The sequence below is a fragment of the Artemia franciscana genome, unplaced genomic scaffold (genome assembly GCF_032884065.1).
Source record: "Artemia franciscana unplaced genomic scaffold, ASM3288406v1 PGA_scaffold_49, whole genome shotgun sequence".
In the NCBI taxonomy this organism is placed as follows: domain Eukaryota; kingdom Metazoa; phylum Arthropoda; class Branchiopoda; order Anostraca; family Artemiidae; genus Artemia; species Artemia franciscana.
In genome coordinates this window covers 510264-531450 of record NW_027062689.1, presented here as the reverse complement: position 1 = coordinate 531450, position 21187 = coordinate 510264, and the positions used below count along the sequence as shown (strand labels likewise).

The 21187-nt window shown below is 34.4% G+C and overlaps 1 protein-coding gene across 1 annotated transcript in view; it reads left to right on the top strand.

Moving 5' to 3' along the window:
- Positions 1 to 21187, top strand: part of LOC136041890 (myotubularin-related protein 5-like) — an 88396-nt gene that overhangs the window by 12654 nt on the left and 54555 nt on the right. Inside the window, 4 exon segments of the mRNA XM_065726682.1 lie at positions 1443 to 1611; positions 6794 to 7133; positions 15765 to 16210; positions 16213 to 16644. Of these exon segments, the coding sequence (XP_065582754.1) occupies positions 1443 to 1611; positions 6794 to 7133; positions 15765 to 16210; positions 16213 to 16644 (1387 nt within the window).

Sequence of the window (21187 nt, the reverse complement as noted above, 5' to 3'; positions counted from 1 at the left end):
TCACAGCATAACAATATCGTAACAAATACCTAGTAATATTATCAATATCAGTAACATTATGAGTAATGAAGACCTTTCTATTGATGGTTGTCATGGGGACATCCTATATATGGGAACATTTTCTCTTTCCCCATAGGATAAATCAGATCTATAACAAAGAGCTAGTAATGCTATCAATATTAGCAGTATTTTCAATAATAAAGACCTGTCCATCGAAAGCTACTATGTGTGCATCTGGATTGTGTCAATATTTCGTATTTATAAATATTTTTGTCCGTATGTCATAAGAAGTTTTCTGTGTAAAGTTTGTCAAATGAGGTGAATGATGAAACTTCTTCTCGCAAAAGATAATCTGAAATATTTGAAAATGTTATTATTTCTTTTTTTTCGAAATGATAGAAACACTTCATAATAATACAAAAACAGCTGTATTATATCCATTAAGAATCGTCTGACTTTTTTTGCATCTATTTATTTGAAATAACTGATAGCTTGTTTTTTAATTTTGTTAATATGTAAAACAATAAAAACAATTGCAAAAAATGTTTTTTAGTATCAAAAGCCTATATTATCCAACACTCTCGATTTAGGTATAACAACTGATAGCTAGACAAAGCACTCAACAAATTTTCGCTGATTTTCCAATGGTTAAAAATTTTTTAGACCCTAGTACTAAAATGTTGAAAAGGAAGGAAGTGTTATGGGATATTATTAATATGTGATTTTAAAACACAATTATAGTAATGGCAAACTCAAAAAAGAAAAAGAATTGGGTGACTTGTGTGCACCTTATGTGACTTTGCTTGAGTTTGTTATTTTGTTATTGCCTAGTTCTTTTTAGCATTTAATTTAGGCATATAATGTATTCGATTCATCTTATCGGAGTGGTTAGCTCACTGAACTTAAAATCCTGAGAACAGTGGTTTGGTGCTCGAGTGCTCGAGGTTCGAGTGCTGGTGCTGCTGGTTATTTGGTTTGGAATGGGGGTTAATGGCGTGACTCTAGATTCAGAGTCGACCCAGCCTTAAATGAGTACGTGGAGAAATCTAGGGGGAAAATACGCGAAGCGTTTTGGGATTTTCCCCTACCAGGCATTGCATTCCCGGCCGAAGGCAGTGAATCGGGAGATCTACGCAACGCAGACCATAGGTCAGCATGCGAAAAAAGTTAGTTTTAATATAATATATTTGGATATTAGAAGCCTCTTTAATTTTTTCTTTTTGTTAATCTCAGTCGTCTTACATTTTGAATAATATAATTTTTTGTTTATATGCTTTGGAATGTAACAAAACCAAAATGCTTTAACTCGCGCACACACGTAGAATTTTCTCTAGGGCAGCGAATAATAAAAAAAACATTTTTGTTTGACAATCAAGCCCCCACCCCCTCCTGATCCTTCTCCGTCTCAGCTGATTCATAATTTCAGTTGATCTTCTCTGTAGGTTGATTTTCAAAGGCTTTCCGTATGATGCATTTTCTTCAGAATTGTCTGTTGTTAGAGTATTTCCTGTCTCATCTGTCACCAAAGAGAAACGTGTCACGGTGCAGCATGTAGCTCATATTGATCAGCGGCTTCAGGAAGGACTTCGACTTCGATCTAATACTTTTCAGGTAATGTAGATTATCTTCCTTCTTATTTTAGCCAATGCTGGTTGTCAATTTAACTTTTGATCTTTCTTGAAATAATTTTTGTAAACACCATATTTAAAAAATCACCGGTAAATATGAGATTTTCTTACCATCTCTGTTCCTTCTGAGATATTTTTTTTTTTTTTTCGGGGCCGGTCATTTGATTAGTGAAGCCAAAACTGATTCTAGCAAAAACCTTAGTATGCCATTCTGCTTAAGTAGCAAAGAATCACTATTAATTTTAATTCTTCTGAAGTATCGTGCAAAGAGTAGGCAAAATATCAACTTCAAACGTCGAAGTTAAAGATACCGACATAAAAAAACAAAAATCCATATGTAACCCATTAGTATTGTATTTAGGGCGGGAGGGGGGATAGATCCGCCGCAGCTTTTACTCCTTGTGCTGATGAATTACCCCCCTCACTCATTCCGAAAGAGCCTGCATCCATGATACCAAACATCATACTCCAATCCCTTGATTTTATTTCTTTTGCTTCTTAAAAAAAAAGCCCCGAAGGAGGACTATACTTTTGACGGATAAGAATTTGTCAGCACAATAATTGAAATTTAAGCGCAATTTATTAGACGCAGAAAATATAACAACTATACCACTAATAGCCGCCTCAGAGTACGATACAAAAAAAAACACTTGCAACATTGTGGCTACTTATATTTTTTTTTTTTTTTACAAATAATTTATTTAAGAAAAAAAAATTACACAGCTAGAATATTTGACAATTTTTGTAAATTATGCACATAACCAAAACCCGAACTATTACAACTACTTATCGCTCATGAACCATTCTACAATCAGAAAAAATAATAACAAATAATCAAAACTATATTTTCTCGATAAATGTCTCCTCAGTTTACTTTTTAAACAACTCAAGCCGCTCTAATGCTATCCATTCTAAATAGTAAAAAGATTCTAAATTTTTCTTCGTATGCACTTTATACTTCACTGGAAAACATCCTAACTAGGTCTGTACAAAAATACGAAAACTGACAAGTATAAAGCGTAAAAAACTTGTCACAAGAACAAGACCTCCTCTTTGGCAGTTATAAATGTTCATTATATATTCATAGCCTATACCAATTGGTGTTTCTGACATTTTTCTAAAACGCTCCTCTAATAAAACCTTGTCCACTGGACATATTTGCTGATTACACTTAAGTTGTAAAACATGGGGAAAGAGGGGTATTCCACAATTAAGAAAAGAGCGTCTCAATGCCTCTAGTTCGAAGACTCCCTGACTTGGTTTTATGGCCCCTTTGCCAAAACGAACATGCTTTGTTTAGCCACTCTGTAATCTTGTTAAAAAAAAAATGGTTTCCATGGATAGTTTCGAAAGCCTATTTTCTTATAATATGAAAAAAACTTCGTTTTCTTAAAGAATTAAAGAGGCTGCGTCCCAAAGTCAAACCTTAAAACGTATTGGAATTAGAAGAGCCAGTTGGGGGGCTGCCGCCCCCCCAAACCCCCAGCTTTTAAAGACTCTTTTGTACAGTTTTTTTTGTGGGGGGACTTCATTGTTACTAATTACTAGTTTCGGCGCAATGGTTCTCCTGTCCTCTTGTGTTTAACATTTTTCGAAGTTATTCCATTATTCATTCATTTCAATTTTTTGTTTATTAAAAGAGGGCCTTTCCGAAGCCAAGAGCGGGGGGTTAGCAAAAAAACAAAAAACCTGTACAAAAGAGTCTTTAAAAGCTGGAGGTTTGGGGGGCGGCAGCCCCCCAACTGCCTCTTCTAATTCCTGTACGTTTTAAGGTTCGACTTTGGGACGCAGCCTCTTTAACTCTTTAAGAAAACGAAGTTTTTTTCATATTATTTCTGTAAGTTTTTCTACAATCCACGGTGGATGTAATTTAATAATTCCTGTACTCCTCGTACAGGAATTAGGAGAGGAACTTGGGTGGCTGCCGCCCCCCCCCCCCCCCGCTTTTAAATCATTGTATAAAATAGAAAAAAAAATAGATAGAATGACCGAAATGTTTCTTTTGCTCATAAGAAGCTAATATTCTGTTATCTCTCAATTGATAAGCTGTCCAGGTGTTATCAAAATTATACACTTTTATTTTGATGTTGTTAAAAAAAACCACCCGTAAGGGACTTGAACCCCTGACCAGAGGATTAAGAGTCCCACGCTCTATCGATTGAGCTAATCACTTGCATATGTGTAAATTTAACTTCTAAATAATTTTTAAAAATTTCAAATTAACATGAGCTCTTATGGAGAGAAATGCGTTAATTAAGTAGCTAATGCGTGGTTTCTGGAAAACAGGGAAGGAGTTATCGGATCGAGCTGAAATTTCGCGGATAAGCTCCTGGGCCGTAGGGGACCTTAACTTGTGAATTTCAGCCTGACCGGGAAACGTTAAAAGGGGGGTGGGGTTGGGGGGTCGAAACTTTCGGGGGGTTAAGATTTTCGTACGAAACTTTCCAGGAAAATTACTCGGAGAATTCCGCATCGAATGAGTCTTCGTACACCCAGATCCGATGTCGTCTGTGACCTGTAGGCGTCTAGGAAAGAAAGAAAATGAAATTTAAGTGTCTATTCGTGGTTTCTGGAAAACAGGGAAGGAGTTATCAGATCAAGCTGAAATTTAGCAGATAAGCTCCTGGGCCCTAGGGGACCTTAACTTGTGAATTTCAGCCTGGTCAGACAACGTTAAAGGGGGGCTGGGGTTGACGGGTGGAAACTTTCGGCCAGATTTTCCCCATGAAGAAAAAGTTGGAGGGGGGTGAAATTTGGCAGGTTTCTTAGTTGGAGCTCGGGCTACGAAATGCATCCCTCCCCATTCCTCTGCGACCACTGAAACTGAAGATCGCTTAACATGTCGTGGGTCGCCTCTTTATAGAGGCACGAGTGTGCCTCCTTGATTTTCCCCAAAATTTGAAAAATTTACAAAAACTATTTTAGATGTAAAACTAAATATCAGTTGTTGTGTCGAAGTACTGTCGACATCGAAATAAAAAACTTTTTTGTTCCCTGGACCTATCTTAGGTACAGACAACCATGGTTTTTTAAAGTTTTGTTTTATTTTGTTTTCATGGCACTTGGTATTTACCAGGTGACATATAGCGATCGCAAATTCTGTTGGTCTGTCTGCCCCTGTTTTGCTAGTTTAGGCACTTCCAGATATGCTAGGACGATGAAATTGAGCAGGCGTATCAAGGACCAGACCATATCAAATTAGAAACAGTCGTTTCCCCGATTCGACAATCCGGGGGGAGTAGGGGAACGGTTAATTTGGAAATATTAAAAAAAATGAGGTATTTTTAACTTACGAACGGGTGATTGGATCTTAATGAAAGCTGATATTTAGAAGGATATCGTGTCTCAGAGCTCTTGTTTTAAATCACGACCGGACCCGATGACATTGGGGGGAGTAGGAAAGGGAACCTAAAATCTTGGAAAACGATTAGAGTGGAGGGATCAGGATGAAACTTGGTGGGAAAAACAAGCACAAGTTCTAGATACGTAATTGACATAACCGGAACGGATCTACTATCTTTGGGGAGTTGGGGGGGGGTGTTAATTTTAAAAATTAGAAAAACGAGGAATATTTAACTTACGAAGGAGTAATCGGATCTTAATGAAATTTCATATTTAGAAGGACCTCGTAACTCAGATCTCTTGTTTTAAATCCCGAACGGATCCAATGTCATTGGGGGTAGTTGGGGGGGACTGGAAATCTTATAAAAGGCTTAGAGTGGAGAGATCAGGATGAAACTTGTTCGGAAGAATAAGCACAAGTCATAGATACGTGAATGACATAACCAGACCGGATCCGCTCTCTTTGGGGGAGCTGAGGGGGGTATTTCGGAAAAGTTAAAAAAATAAGGTATTTGTAACTTACGAATGGGTGATCAGAACTTAATGAAATTCTATATTTAGGTGGATCTTGTGCTTCAGAGCTCTTATTTTAAATTCTGACCAGATTCGGTAACATTGGGACAGTTGTAGGGGGAAACTGAAATCTTGGGAAACGTGAAAATTGAGGTATCTTTATCTTACGAATGGGTGATCGGATCTTAATCAAATTTGATATATAGAAAAATCTTATGTCTCAGATTCTCCATTTTCAATTGGAATCGGATTCAGGGGCATGGGGGTTGGAGGGGGGAAACAGAAATCTTGGAAACCGGAAATCTTGGAAAACACTTAGAGTGGAGAGATCGGGATGAAACTGGATGGGAAGAACAAGCTCAAGTTCTAGATATGTGATTGACATATTTAGAACCGATCTGCTCTCTTTGGCGGAGTTGGGGGGGGGGGTTAATTCGGAAAAATTAGAAAAATTAAGGTATTTATAGCTGAAGACCGGGTGACCGGATTTTAATGACATTTTATGTTTAGAAGGAACTCATGTCTCAGAGCTCTTATTTAAAATCCCGACAGAATCTGGTGACATTGCGTGGAGTTGGAAGAGAAAACCGGAAATCTTAGAAAACGCTTAGAGTGGAGATATCGGGAGGAAACTTGGTTGGTAGAATATGCAAATGTTGTAGATACATGATTAACGTAACCGGACTGGATCCGCTCTCTTTGCCATATGAGCTTTTAGCTCTTGTCGAAGTTATTAAGTTCTAAGGGTAATAAATTTTATTTAATGTTGCCAGACAGAACCATGAAAATAAACAAGCAAGACTAGTTCGTTAATTTGGCAACGCTTTTCGTCCGCAACAAATTCAAATAATATTGAGTTCTTTTTGCCTGATAAACTGATTGAGTTCAATAGGTTATTGAATAGGTATAGGTTATTGATAAACCTACTGAGTAACTTATTGAGTTCAAAAGAGAACTACATCTCCAAGGAAAGCTGTAAAGTTCTAAACTGTTTGGTACTCCATGTTCTTAGCTTATTTTTTTGCTGACTTTTCACTCACACTTCGTTTTTGTTTTGTTTTAATTTGGCCCCTGCTACTACCAGAAATTGCATAGCTCTACATTGAGGGTTTCTCCATTAAATACTTAGATCCTGATTTAAGTGTGATTATGTATTTGTCAGGATATATATGGTTGTTTAAGTTTTCACTTAACAAAGAAAAAACAGATGTCATAGTACTTAAGCGCTCGGAAGCACACATGTGCCTCTTTTGTTTTAGGTTCTAGTGCTTAAATATTCATATTTCTAATTTACTCTGTTTGAATTTTAGCTAATGCGTATAGCTTTTGATGAAGAAGTAACACCAGAAAAAGCGCAAATCTTTCTGAAAAACATACTCCAATTTCGAAATCCTTCCTCGGTATCCCACAAGTTCGCCTTTAGAGCGTTACGAATTCAAGGATTTTCACCTTCTGTTTTCAACCAGCCTGCTGTACGAGATAAGGATAAGAGTGGTACTCGTCGAGGTATTGCTAAAAACACTTTCTTAAAGACTGCCCACCAAGTTGGACTGAAGCCAAAAAAGGAGAAAGAATCTCCTTGCAGAATTCAGCTTTCAAATAGTGGTGTATCGATTTCTGAGACTAGAGAAGAAGAAGACGATACATCTGGTAAAATTGAAAAAAAATTATTTACTTACTTATTTTAAAGCTTATCTACTGTGTATAGCTTATTTTGTAAATAATGAATACAGTAAAATACCGATCAAGTAAAAATAATAATTATTGTAAAGCAATATTTCTAATGAAGAATTAAAGTAATGTTATAGTAAAATTTGGTCTTCCTCTAAAGAAGGAGAAGATGATACTTCTGGTAGACTAGAAGAAAAATCGTCTTAGTTTTATTTTTGCTGCTTTATTTTTGCAGCTAATTTTGTAAATAATAAAATATTAAATAAAACAAAAATAATAAATAGTATATATGCAAACATTTCTAGAGAAAAAATAAAGTAACATGTAAAATAACATCTTTTCTTCTTCTAGAGAAGGAGATGTTGCTTTGGTAGGCTTGAAGAAAGATAATTTATCTTATAGCTTTCTTAGTATGTAAGGTTAATTTTATAAATAAAATTGGATCTAAATTAATAAATTAAAGGCAATAAATACTATTTAAAGTGATAAATCTTGAGAAGAATTAAAATAATGTATTTAATAATATTTCTTCTTCTTCTGGTGAAGAAGGTGTTATTTTTAATAGGTTTGAAGAATGAAAATTTACCTTAATGCTTAATTACCATGTAAGGCCAATTTTATAACTAAAAAATAAACTAAAATGATCAATTTAAAGTAATAAATACTATAAAGTTATTTTCTGGAGAAGAATTAAATTAATGTATATAGTCATATTTCTTTTTCTTCTATAAAAGAAGATGATGCTTCTGGCAGACTTGACAAAACAAATCGTCTTAACTTTATTGTTATACCTTTATTAATATTTAAAGCTAATTTAATAAATAATAAATATGTAAAAATATTAATAAAATAAAAATAAATACTGTATACAGAAATAGTAATATATCTTGTTTGTTTAGAGGATAAAATGCTACTTCTGGTGGGTTTGAACAAAAATAATTTACCTTATTTGTTTACTTTTATGGCTTCATCAAACAGTTCGTGGTAACGAACTGTAGTAAGGAGTGACCCGGCTCAATAGTAACCAAAACTCTAAAACATGGAATTTTGATACCAATAGCTACACCAAAAGAATCGCATTTTAATGCTGATTTCAAATATATAAGTTTCATCAAGTTTAATCTTACCGAACAAAAGTTACGAGCCTGAGAAAATTTGTCTTATTTTAGAACTTAGGGGAAAACAACCCCTTATAGAATCAATCATAGAATCTTACCGAAAATCACACCATCAGATTCAGCGTATCAGAGAACCCTGTAAAAGTTTCAAGCTCCTATATACAAAAATGTGGAATTTTGTATTTTTTGCCAAAAGGCAGATCACGGATGCGTGTTTATTTTTTTTTTTTCCCAGGGGTAATCGTATCGACCCAGTTGTCCTAGAATGTTGTGGGAGGGCTCATTCTAACGGAAATGAAAAGTTCTAGTGCCCTTTTTAAGTAACCAAAAAACTGGGGGGGGGGCACCTGGGCCCCCTCCCACACCAATCATTTTCCCAAAGTCAACGGATCAAAATTCTGATATAGCCGTTTTATTCAGCGTAGTCGAAACACTTATAACTATGTCTTTGGAGACGACTTACTCCCCCACAGTCCCCATGGGAGGAGCAACAAGTTACAAACTTTGACCAGTGCCTACATATAGTAATGGTTATTGGGAAGTGTACAGGCGTTTTCAGGAGGATTATATTTGGTTTGGGGGAGGGGTTGAGAAGAGGGGGATATGTTGGGGGAACTTTCCATCGAGAATTTGTCATGGGAAAAGAAAATTTCCATGAAGGGCGCGCATGATTTACTAGCATTATTAAAAAAAAACAATGAAAAAATAAACATGGTAAGGTTTCTCTCAGCTGGAAGTAAGGAACAGTATTAAAACTTAAAACAAACAGAAATTATTACGCATATGATGGGCTGACCTCCTCCTAATACCTCGCTGTTTATGCTACAGTATTTTTAGTAATTTGAACTATTTATTCTACGGCTTTTGTGATTCAGGGGTCATTCATAGTGAATTGGGACAAAATTTAAGCTTTAGTGTAAAGAGCAAGGTACTGACGAGGGGGCGAACCCCCTCATATATGTGATAAAAACATGAAAATACAAAAGTTCTTAACGTAAGGTAATTTATAAGTTACGTAAATCTTCTACTAATAAAAAGATTCGTAAAAAATTAAAAGTTCTAGTTGCCTTTTTAATTAACCAAAAAATCGGAGGGCAACTAGGCTTCCTCCCTCGCTCTTTTTTTCTCAAAATCATTCTATCAAAATTATGATAAAACCATTTAGTCAAAAAAAAATATATATACAAATTTCGTTTTAATTATTCCTCTGCGGAGAGCCAAAATCAAAACATACATTGATTCAAAAACGTTCAGAAATTATATAAAAAAACAAGTTTTTTTAACTGAAAGTAAGGAGCGCTATTAAAACTTAAAACGAACAGAAATTACTTCTTATGTGAAAGGGGCTGCTTCCTCATCAACACCCCGCTCTTTACGCTAAAGTTTTTTACTGTTTTAAAAAGAAGAATTGAGAGAAAGAGTCAAACTTTAGCGTAAAGAGCGGGGCGTTGATGAAGAAGCAGCCCCTTTCATATGCGAAGTAATTTCTGTTTGTTTTAAGTTTTAATGTCGCTCCTTACTTTCAGTTAAAAAAACTTGTTTTTTTTATTCAATCAATATATAAGGTCAATTTTATAAATAAAGAAAAATAATAAATTAAAAGTAGTAAATACTATGTAAAGTAATGTTTACAGAGAAAAATTAAAGGAATACGTAAATTGTTGTTTCATCTTCTTCTAATGAAGAGGAAGATGATACTTCAATTAGGCTTAAAAATACGAATCATTTTATTGCTTTTCTTTAAGCTAATTTTGTAAATAATAAGAAAATTAAAATGCAAATAAATGAAAAATAATAAGTACTATATAAATAAAATTTTATAACTATAAATATGACTATAACTATAGTTATAATATATTTTATAACTATAATATATTTTATAACTATAAATAAATATAATAATATTTTATAATATTTTATATATATTTTAAATAATATTTTATAAAAACAATAAATAATATATAATAATATTTTATAAAAATATATTATACGTAAATAATATTTTAAAAGGGCCTTCTTGTAACTGTATAGCTCTATTAGTGTTATAGCTTAATATATACCTTTAAATAGCAAATGGCATTATTTCTACACTTTTAAATCCTTACTGTTGCTCATTCTCTATATTTTCTTTATTAGTTATTTTTAATATTTGCCTGTTTTATTAGATTAGGAAGCTTTCCATTGCTTCAAGACAGAAAAATTTAATCAATGCTTAAATTTTTTATTAAAACTTAAGGCAAAAAGCCCGGATTTTTTTTCTAGCATTGTTTACGACCACGTAGACATCCATTAAGAGGTTTTATAATACATACATAATTTTTCATGTTAAGCTCTTAAGGTTCATCTTCCCTGTGAAAGTTGCAGCCGGTTATTTTTCTTCTCTCCTTTGGTTTTAATGTATCAATAAAAGACGAAAATTTTACTATTGATCTGTGGCTTATGATCATTTTTGCCCATTTAATAACTTAAACTTTTTAAATTCGGCATACTTTTTTTTTCTGATTAAAAATATGTTGAAAATCATTGAAAAAAGGATAATTTTCGTCTTTTTTAAGTGAATTTATATCGCTTAAAACTTCAAAGTAATATAACAATTGTAGGTGAATTAATAGATAAGTTTTAGAGTACTGAATGAAATAATATGAGTATTTTGTACTTGTGCAGGTTACAGCTAAAGGTTTCTCACAAAATTTTTTGTATCCGAGGGAACATATACCTAAAATTACGTTACATTAAGTACAAGCTTTCACATTTAAATAGATTTGTTCATGCCAGAAATGTAAAATAAAACAGAGTCATCATAATCATTATCTAAATCATCATAATTATCATAAATAAAATATTTAAATACCAAGCTCTTATCAGGCATGAAAGGCTTTCCAGGAATAATTTGTTTTCAAATATTTAGTAGTTGCTCATTCACAAGTTCCATTTAGCTGCTACTAAGTTGACTTTTCCATAACTGTAACACAAATTTGCGTAAAGTAAAATTACTTGTAGAGCTCGAGTCTACTTCAGACTGGCTACTTCAAAATTCACTTCGTAAGATTACATAACGTAACTTAAGTTGTACTAGTGTCGAAGGTTTTATGGTGTAATTTGGATGCACTATTAGTTAGTGCATCAATGCTTATGACACTTAAACCTTAGCAGATAGCAGTACCTGTGCATTGACCTTTTGCAAGAACTTTTTCTTATAGTCCCAAGGTTAGTATAATAAAGGGATGTGTCCCGGAGATATGGTAATACTACCCACCTAATAGATTATACTAAACCACCCTCATCCCTTAAACTCAAGAAAATAATGTCTTTTGTTTAAAGTATGAGGGATATCAAGATAAAATAATGATTGTCCCATCGACCCATTTTAGTTCTGTTTATACCCGCGATTTTCGAAGATTTATCTTATGGATGTTTCAAAATTATTCAGTTTTTAAAGCAGTATTACATTTTTGTGATTGTTACCACATGAAACCGAGAAAATAAATAAAGAAAACTAATTATCTAAATTTGAAATCGATTTTCGTTTGTAAAAACTACAACTTTAATATCCTGAGGATTCCCAAAGAAAATCACTCCTTGAAATGAAAGTATAAGGTGTTTAGTACCATATTTTTTTTTTTTTTTTTTTTTGCTGCTTTTTATTTCAAGTTGCGTTTTTAAATTTGTTACCCGCTACCGAAAATGTAGGTGTTTTCACTAAAAATTGAATTTTACTTTTTTCTTACTTTTAAGATTTATATGTTTGTGTAAGTTTTCCATCTAGCCAACACAAACAGACATATTTCTTTTTCACTGTCATTGGTACTTTAAAAATGGTTTCCTGGTGTTTAATTTGACCTGAGAGTAATGTTACTGTATGTGAAAAATAAGGTGTACCAAAAATTAAGTTAAAATCAACTCTCTTGGGCTGTAATTATAGAAAGGCTGACGTTCCGTTTTAGGATTTGGGGTTATGGATTTCCAAAAATCGAATTTTTTTGCAAGCCACTCTTGTCTAAACGAAAAGCTGATCCTAACCGAATGGGATGCATATAGGTAGTAAGAAAGGACTTGAAGACAATCCACCTTTTGGTGATTCACTTTTGGCCAAAGAAAAAGCCAGACCTCGTTGAATGGGGTGCAAATAGGTTCTAAGAAAGGATCTAAAGGGGTTAGAAATTTTATGGCAGGGAGGAGACTTGTGCGCAGATCTTTTGGTATGAGTTGGCCTGTTGCAGTGACGAATTAGTAGTAAGAGTCTAGAGGCAAAATCTATTTTTGTGAAATACTGATATTAGGGTGTATAAAATTTTTTGCTGTAGATAGCCTCACCAATATTTTCTTATACCGTTTGATGCTCATCAAATAGCTGGAAGTTTAGTCCCTCTAATTTTAGGAAGCTGTGTGCCTAAAAAGCTTAAAGCTTAAATATTTCACTAAAAATTATACTATTTTGCTTTGTTATATTAAGCGAGGAGCAATTAGACAGGGTACCAGGTAGAAATATGGTGTTTTTGCTAGGAGATTTTAATGCCCAGGTTGGTAGAAATAGGGATAGATGGTATCCTAGCCTAGGTAATTTTGGTGTAGGAAAAGAAAACAGTAATGGCTATAGGCTTTTGCAATTTTGTAGGTATAACAACCTAGTTATAACCAATACGGTGTTTGGTCACAAAATGGCCCATAAGTTGACATGGTATTCACGTGATGGTAAGACAGCAAACCTTATTGATTATGTTATTGTAAACAGAAGACTAGCAGGATCAATACAAGATACTAGGGTGTATAGGAGTGCCGTTATTGATGTTAAAAGTAAAGATCACCATCTAGTAGTGTCTAAGGTTAATTTAAAGCTGAAATTTCGGAAGAGTAACTCCCTCCCGGGAAGTTATGATGTTGGTAGACTTCAGGATGAAAATTTGAGAAAAAAAATTCCAGGAACAGTTGAGTACTAAACTTGAGGGTTTAAAATTTGACAATGTGGAAGATGGATGGAATAATTTCAGAAAAACAATTTGTGAAGTTGCTGATGGTGTCCTAGGGAAGAGTGCTAAGACAGCAACTAGGAATATTAGTGAAAAAGCTTTAGGTTTAATAGAGAGTAGAAGGGGTTTGTATAAGAATTATCTGAGCGACAGGTCGTATGAAAACAAAAGGAATGTAAAGAAAGTGGAGAAAGCATTAAAATATGAACTAAGGAGATGTGAAATGGAGGCGATGGATAAAATTGCTGAGGATCTGGAAGATGCGGCTAGACGGCATAATAGTAAAATATTATACTGGCATGTTAATAAATTGAAAGGGAGTAGCCGATCCGGACTAGTCCCAGTTAAAGATAGAAATGGGGTCACAATTAGTGATAAGGAAAAAGTTAAAGAAAGATGGGTGGAACATTTTGAGAATGTGCTAAACCGAGATACAGTTGCAGGAAAAGATATAGATGAAAATGAAAAAGTTTGTGATACCTTGGATGTGAAGGAAGATTTGTTTAGTGAGGAAGAATTAGCGACAGTACTAGAAGGATTAAAAAATAATAAGGCCCCAGGTGCTGATAGTATGATTAATGAGTTCCTTAAATATGGTGGCTCTGAGGTTAGGAATAAGCTACTGAAGATTATGAACATGATTTTTGAAAAAGGGGAAGTACCCAATGATTTTAGGAAAACCTTAATTAAACCACTGTATAAGAAAGGTGACAAGAGTGAATGTCGGAATTATCGAGGCATTAGTCTGGTCTCTGTAGGTAGCAAATTACTGAGTAATATGATACTTTTTAGACTGAGACATGCTGTAGACAAAGTTTTAAGGGAAGAACAATGCGGTTTTAGAAAAGGTAGAGGATGTGTCGACCATGTTTTCACTCTTAGGTTAATAATTGAGAAGTCCCTTCGTTGTCAAACACCTTTGGTCCTTAGTTTTATCGATTATGAGCAAGCTTTCGATTCTGTTGATAGAACAGCGTTAACAAAGGTCTTATCGTTATATGGTATACCAGAAAAATACATTAAAGTGATTTGCGCTATGTACGAGAATAATACTGCTGCGGTTAAGGTAGGAAATGAGGTTAGCAACTGGTTTTGTATTAAATCAGGAGTTAAGCAGGGTTGTGTTCTATCCCCCTTTATATGGATCATTTTGATGGACTTCGTCTTAAGGAGCACAGGAAAGGCAATTGGAGACCATGGAATCAAATGGGGAGGAAGAACGCTCCTGGACTTAGATTATGCTGATGATTTAAGCATATTAGATGAAAGTGTGAGCAAAATGAATGAATTTTTAGAGGTTTTACGAGTTCAGAGTGCTAAAATAGGCTTGAAAATTAATGTTAAGAAGACTAAGTCACTAAGGTTAGGAATAAGTGAAGATGAACAGGTGACCTTAGGTAACGAAAAGATTGATCAGGTTGGGAGCTTCAGTTACCTTGGTAGTATTATTAGTAAAGATGGTGGGAGCAGTGAAGATGTTAAAAGTAGAATAGCTAAAGCTCAGGGTGTTTTTTCACAGTTAAAAAAAGTTTGGAAGAATAGAAAGATAAGCCTACAAACCAAGATTAGAATATTGGAAGCTACAGTGATGACAGTGGTCAAATATGGCTCTGAAGCATGGACACTCCGAAAAGCAGATGAAAATTTACTAGATGTTTTCCAGAGAAATTGCCTACGGATTGTTCTGGGTACCCGGCTGACTGACCGTATTTCAAACAGTAGGTTGTACGAAAAGTGTGGTTCAATCCCGCTTTCTGGGGCTATAATGAAAGAAAGGTTGAAATGGCTAGGCCACGTTCTACGGATGGAGGATGACAGATTACCGAAGATTGTCCTTTTTGGCCAACCGTCTGGGGCTACACGGAAAGCAGGTCGTCCTTGTCTGGGTTGGGAGGATGTCATAAATAAGGATTTAAAGGAAATGGGAACTTCCTGTGAGGGTGTAAAGAGGGAGGCTTTAAATAGATTAGGTTGGAGGAGGAGCGTGCGTAGCTGTGTTGGCCTCAGGCGGCTTGGTGCTGCAGTGAGTTATTAGTAGTAGTAGTAGTATTAAGCGAGGGTGTCAATTATTTAAGATATTTTCTAATGTCTATTGCTTCTAATTTGTATCAGAACACTTGAAACACTTGATGTTTATTAAATAATTGTGATAAAGTAAAAATAAAAAAAAGACACGATAAAAGTTTCTAATTTGTCTAGTAAATCTGTCTAGTAAATCTGTGTAGATCCACCTCTGTTCAATTTATTTTATACCTAAAGAAAAGAAATTAGGGCCTTAAAAAAGCTTTTTGAGACATCCAAACTCGATGCGTAGATGCATAGCAAACGTATTATTGCTATTTTTTTATTTCGTTTTGCCTAATTACGCCAGCTGCACAGAATATACGACTACATTTGTTCCAAAAATATCTCAAAGTATATAAATGATTTATATCATGTTTGTTGTTTAAATAGGTTATGCTCAGGTTACAACGTTTCAAAACGTTCAAATAATATTCCTAGTAATTACTATGATTATTTTCTAGTTTGTGATGATAATGAGTTGAATAGAATATCTGGATCATCTTCCGTAAATCATCCAATCCAAGCGGACCCCCAAACTCTAAAAAGAATTAGTGAACGTCGATATTGCAAAGACTATGTTCGTCTGGGCCTTGGAACATTACCAGTAACTGCCAAAACGTCATTACGGCAAAGAGATCCTTTCCGTATCAGTCCAGTAAATTCGTATTACGGTTTGTGTAGTTCCTACCCAGCATTAATGGTCATGCCTACTTCGTTGTCTGATGACAGCATTCGGAGGTTAATCAGAAGTCATAAATGTGGGAGGCTGCCTGCAGTTATCTGGAGGCATAAAAAACCGGTGCAATTCTGTTGCGATCAGCCAGTTTCCATAACAAAAGCGTTATGGGACGAATTATTGTGTCTAATGCTCCCACAGCTAGTAGTAATGTTGAAGTGGGTACTGCAAATTTGGAACAGGAAAGGTATTTTTCAGCTATTGTAGCAGCCACACCGAAGTCAGTGCCACGTCTGGGATCATCTTGGGGTTCTGCTGAGAGCATGCTTTCTATCCCTAGCTTAGTTTCAGCAGCTGGTACTCCTGGATTGAGTGTCTCAAACCAGGATACAACCCTTACACCAGACTCTAGAAGAAAGCCTAATCATCTGGGCCAAAAATTTTCTAAAGCTATGCAAAATATTAGAACAAGTGGCAAAGATGCAATTAATAGATCTACCGCTGCACTAGGCCGCTGGCAAAATAGGAAGAACAGTGGAGGTTCTCCGACACCACCTTTACGAAATCTCAGAAGAAGATCTATTGATGTTGACTCTGGCTCTGACTGCAATAGTGTTTTTAAGATGGCAGCTCTGTATATTCTTGGAGAAAAATCTCAAATGAAGGTAAGTGTTTTTATGCTTGTTTTTTTTTGTCTGTTTGAAAAAACTGCGAACTTTCGCTTCTCTTTACGCTGATGTTATTCTGTTGTATTGCCTGATTTTTAACCTTAATTGCATAGATCAGTTCTCCAAAACTACATTTTGATAAAATTCAGCTTCAAGCTTGTAAATGAAAAGAAGAAAGGATATCCCTCACGTAACTGGCGTAATTTACAAGAAATTACAGACAATCAACTAAATATTTTACAATCGATCAAACAGTGTGTTGTAACGAACTGTAGTAAGGAGCGACCGGCTCAATAGTAACCAAAGCTCAAAAAAATGGATTTTGATATCAATAGATACATAAAAGGATCGCATTTTAATGCTGATTTTAAACATATAAGTTTAATCAAGTTTAGTATTACCCATTAAAAGTTACGAGCCTGAGAAAATTTGCCTTATTTAAAAAAATAGGGGTAAAAACCCCTAAAATTCATAGGAATTTAACGAAAATCACAGCATCAGATTCAGCGTATCAGAGAACCCTATTATAGAAATTTCAAACTCCTATCTACAAAAATGTGGAATTTTGTATTTTTTGCCAGAAGGCAGATCACGGATGCGTGTTTATTTGTTTGTTTGTTTGTTGTTTTTTTCCCCAGGGGTGATCGTATCGACACAGTGGTCCTAGAGTCTTGCGGGAGAGCTCATTCTAACGGAAATGAAAAGTTCTAGTGCCCTTTTTAAGTGACCAAAAAAATTGGAAGGCACCTAGGCCCCCTCCCACGCCAATTATTTTCCCAAAGTCAACGGATCAAAATTCTGATATAGCCATTTTATTCAGCGTAGTCGAAAAATCTTATAACTATGTCTTTGGGGACGACTTACTCACCCAAAGTCCCCTTGGGAGGGGCCACAAGTTACAAAGTTTGACCAGTGCTTACATTTAGTAATGGTTATTGGGAAGTGTACAGACGTTTTCAGGGGGATTTTTAGTTTGGGAGGGGGGGGGGTTGAGAAGAGGTGAATATGTTGGGGGTACTTTCCTTGGAGGAATTTGTCACGGGGGAAGAAAATTTTCATCAAGGCAGCGCAGGATTTTCTAGCATTATTTAAAAAAATAAAATGATAAAATAAATATGAATAAGTTTTTTCAACTGAAAGTAAGAAGAAACATTAAAACTTAAAACGAACAGAAATTATTACGCATATGATGGGCTCACCTCCTCCTAATACCTTGCTCTTTACGCTAAAGTATTTTTAGTAATTTCAACTATTTATTCTACGGCTTTTGTGATTTAGGGGTCATTCTTAAGAAATTGGGACAACATTTAAGCTTTAGTGTAAAGAGCGAGGTACTGACGAGGGGTTGTACCCCTTCGTATACGTAATAAAAATGTAAATTAAATAAAAAAATTAATTTGTAAGTTACGTATATCTTTTACTAATAAAAACATTCGTAAAAAAATTAAAGCTTCTAGTTGCCTTTTTAAGTAACAAAAAAATCGGAGGGCAACTAGGTCTCCTCTCCCTCTCCTTTCTTTCTTAAAATCATTCGATCAAAACTTTGAGTAAGCCATTTAGCAAAAAAATAAATGTGCAAATTTCGTTTTAATTGTTCATCTGCGGAGAGCCAAAATCAAAACATGCATTGATTCAAAAACGTTCAGAAATTAAATATAAAAAAAACAAGTTTTTTTAACGGAAAGTAAGGAGCGACATTAAAACTTGAAACGAACAGAAATTACTTCGTATATGAAAAATGATGCTTCCTCATCAACGCCCCGCTCTTTACGCTAAAGTTGTTTTTACTTTTTTAAAAAGTAGAGTTAAGAGAAAGAGTCAAACTTTAGCGTAAAGAGGGGGACGTTGATGAGGAAGCATCCCCTTTCATATACGAAGTAATTTCTGTTCGTTTTAAGTTTTAATGTCGCTCCTTACTTTCCGTTAAAAAAACTTGTTTTTTTTTATTTATCACTTAACAGAATAATAGAATCCAATATGGAAATTTAAAGTAGAAAATTAGCGGTTTGCCCCCTCAGAAGAAAACATTATAAAATTCTGAAAACCACTTTTTAAAAATTCTCAATTACTTGTTTTTATCATTTCTAAAAGCGTTTCACTTTACTTTACCCCGTCCCTCTAATGGTTCAATATATAGCTCAATTTATATGTTCTCTGTGAATTTTTCAACCATGACTGTTTTCTTCAAATACATTGAACGGCTAACAAGTAACGTCGACGAATCTAAGTGACGGAAAAATTCACGGAGAATGTGTAATTTTGGCTATATATTTGATGAAAGAGGGGGGGGGTTGAAATAATGTAAATCGCTTTTTGGACTGATGTAAGAATTTTTTTGTAATTATTAAACCAAAATTAACCAAATTTGCACCAAATTTATTTTTTTTTATTTGTTCTATTTTCGATGTTTCTTTGAGGTGTTTTTTGGCTGAAGCTGCCTGATTATTTTTTGCTGTATTCTAGATGCTTCTAGATTACTTATTGTAGCTTTTATCTTGAACTTGTGCAATATGTTTCTTAAGTGATATTTTTTCCTTTCTGTAAAACACTATGAGGATCTAAAAATTTTTCCAGAATTTAGTTATCATTGCATTAGCTATTTCCTCTATTTGGCTATTTCGGAACTGCTTAGGGATGAAGAAAAACCGAGAGCAAAACTACTACTACTACTAACAAGTTTCCGCAGCCCCAAGCCGCCTGAGGCCAACACAGCTACGCAAGATCCTCTTCCAACCCACTCTATTCGAGTTCTACTCTATTTCATTTAAATCTTTATTTATGACATTCTATACCCCAGACGAGGACGTCCTGCTTTCCATTTAGCCCCAGACGGATGGCCAAAATGGATAATTTTGGCCATCCGTCGGCCACATTCTTCGGCAATATGAGAGCAAGAAATGAGTTAAAATGAGTAAGAATTTATTGAAAATCAGAATATTGCCTCCAATCGAGCTTGTACGGAGAACCAGCAAAAATGGATACCTAAAAATAGGAATGAAATTTTATAACTCAAAAATCTTTCCCTAGGGGCTGGGAGGGTTTATGTTATCTCCAAACGCTTAGTTATTAAGCCTTTCAAGTATGTTGAACAGAATGGCCAAAATTTTTATCTGATGATTTTGGGGAGAATCGAGGCATGGGAGTTAGTTGCCCTATAGTATTTTTAATTACTTAAAAAGGCACTAGAACTTTTGATTTCCGCTCGAATGAGTCCCGGTGCTCTAGGATTATTTGTTCTATGTGCTCATCCCTTTGGAAAAAATAATAAAAATATAAACACATCCATAATTTTTCATCTGAAAGAAAAAAAAATACAAAATTTCGATGTTTGTTGGATACTACCTCAAAATATTTAAAGTGGAGTTCTCTGATAGACCGAATTACCCCGAGCTTTTTGATTTAACCGAAGCCTAAACAAAAGCAGGAGATTCACGAATAAGGTGGAAAGAGGTTATAAGAAAAAATAAATTATAGAAAGTTGAAAATCTATAAGGGAGAGAGGGTTAAGAGTGAAGCTATAAATGGAGTTGGAAGTAAGAAAATGCACAGATGTGTTGACGCCAGGTGGGTTGGTGCAGCAATAAGTTTTTTATAGTTTCTGCAGTAGTAGGAGAGTTGACATTTCCCCTTGCAGGCGTAGGTTACGCGCGAAGATAAGAGACGTGAACTTATCTTATGACTTGTCTAAATTAACTTTTCTCTAATCTAAGCCTTCTAACTAAATAACAAGATCTCAAATGAGGGGAATAAGATAAAAAAATGTTTGAATATGTATCAATAGAGGGTTTATCAACATTGTGTATGTATCAACTTATATGTTTGAATCCATAAACATATTCAAAAAACGTTTGGATATGTATCAGTAGAGGGTTTATTAACCTTGTATATGTACCAACGAATTAGTATCAACATTGATACCTAATATGTATCAATGTATCAATATCTATCAACGTATCAATAACGTAGAAAATATAATAAAAGGAGAATACACCATCTTTATGTTAATTTGTTACTGCATGACTTTAAGATTTAAACCGTCGGGTAAACAAGGGTATGACCAATCACAGCAATGGTTTTTACAGGGTATTAGTTAGGAAAACTATCATAATAGCCAATAAATATAAGCTGTTTGATTAAACCACATTCAAAGGTATGGGGGTATACCGTAAATTAGTGAAAAACCACCAATCAGGCTCGTATGACATTTCCGTTTACTTATTAATGTACTTGTATATTTATTTTGTACTTATGTAATTGTTTAATACTAAGGTACTTATTTAATCTTTGTTCTATTTTCTTGTAGTTAATATAGTTTTATTTTATTCTAAAATTATTTTTCTATCTAATATATATTTTCTTTGTTTACTTTTTCGTAAATTATTCTAGCTGTAAAAAAGATGCACATTTGAATTGTTGTCAAGTGAAGAAGATTGTGACAACGTACTATTGGATGACAAATTCTATTAATTGTAACGAGAGTTAATAGCAATTCTGCAATTTTTGAGTATTTTCAATATGTTTTGCTACCGCTGTTTTGCTA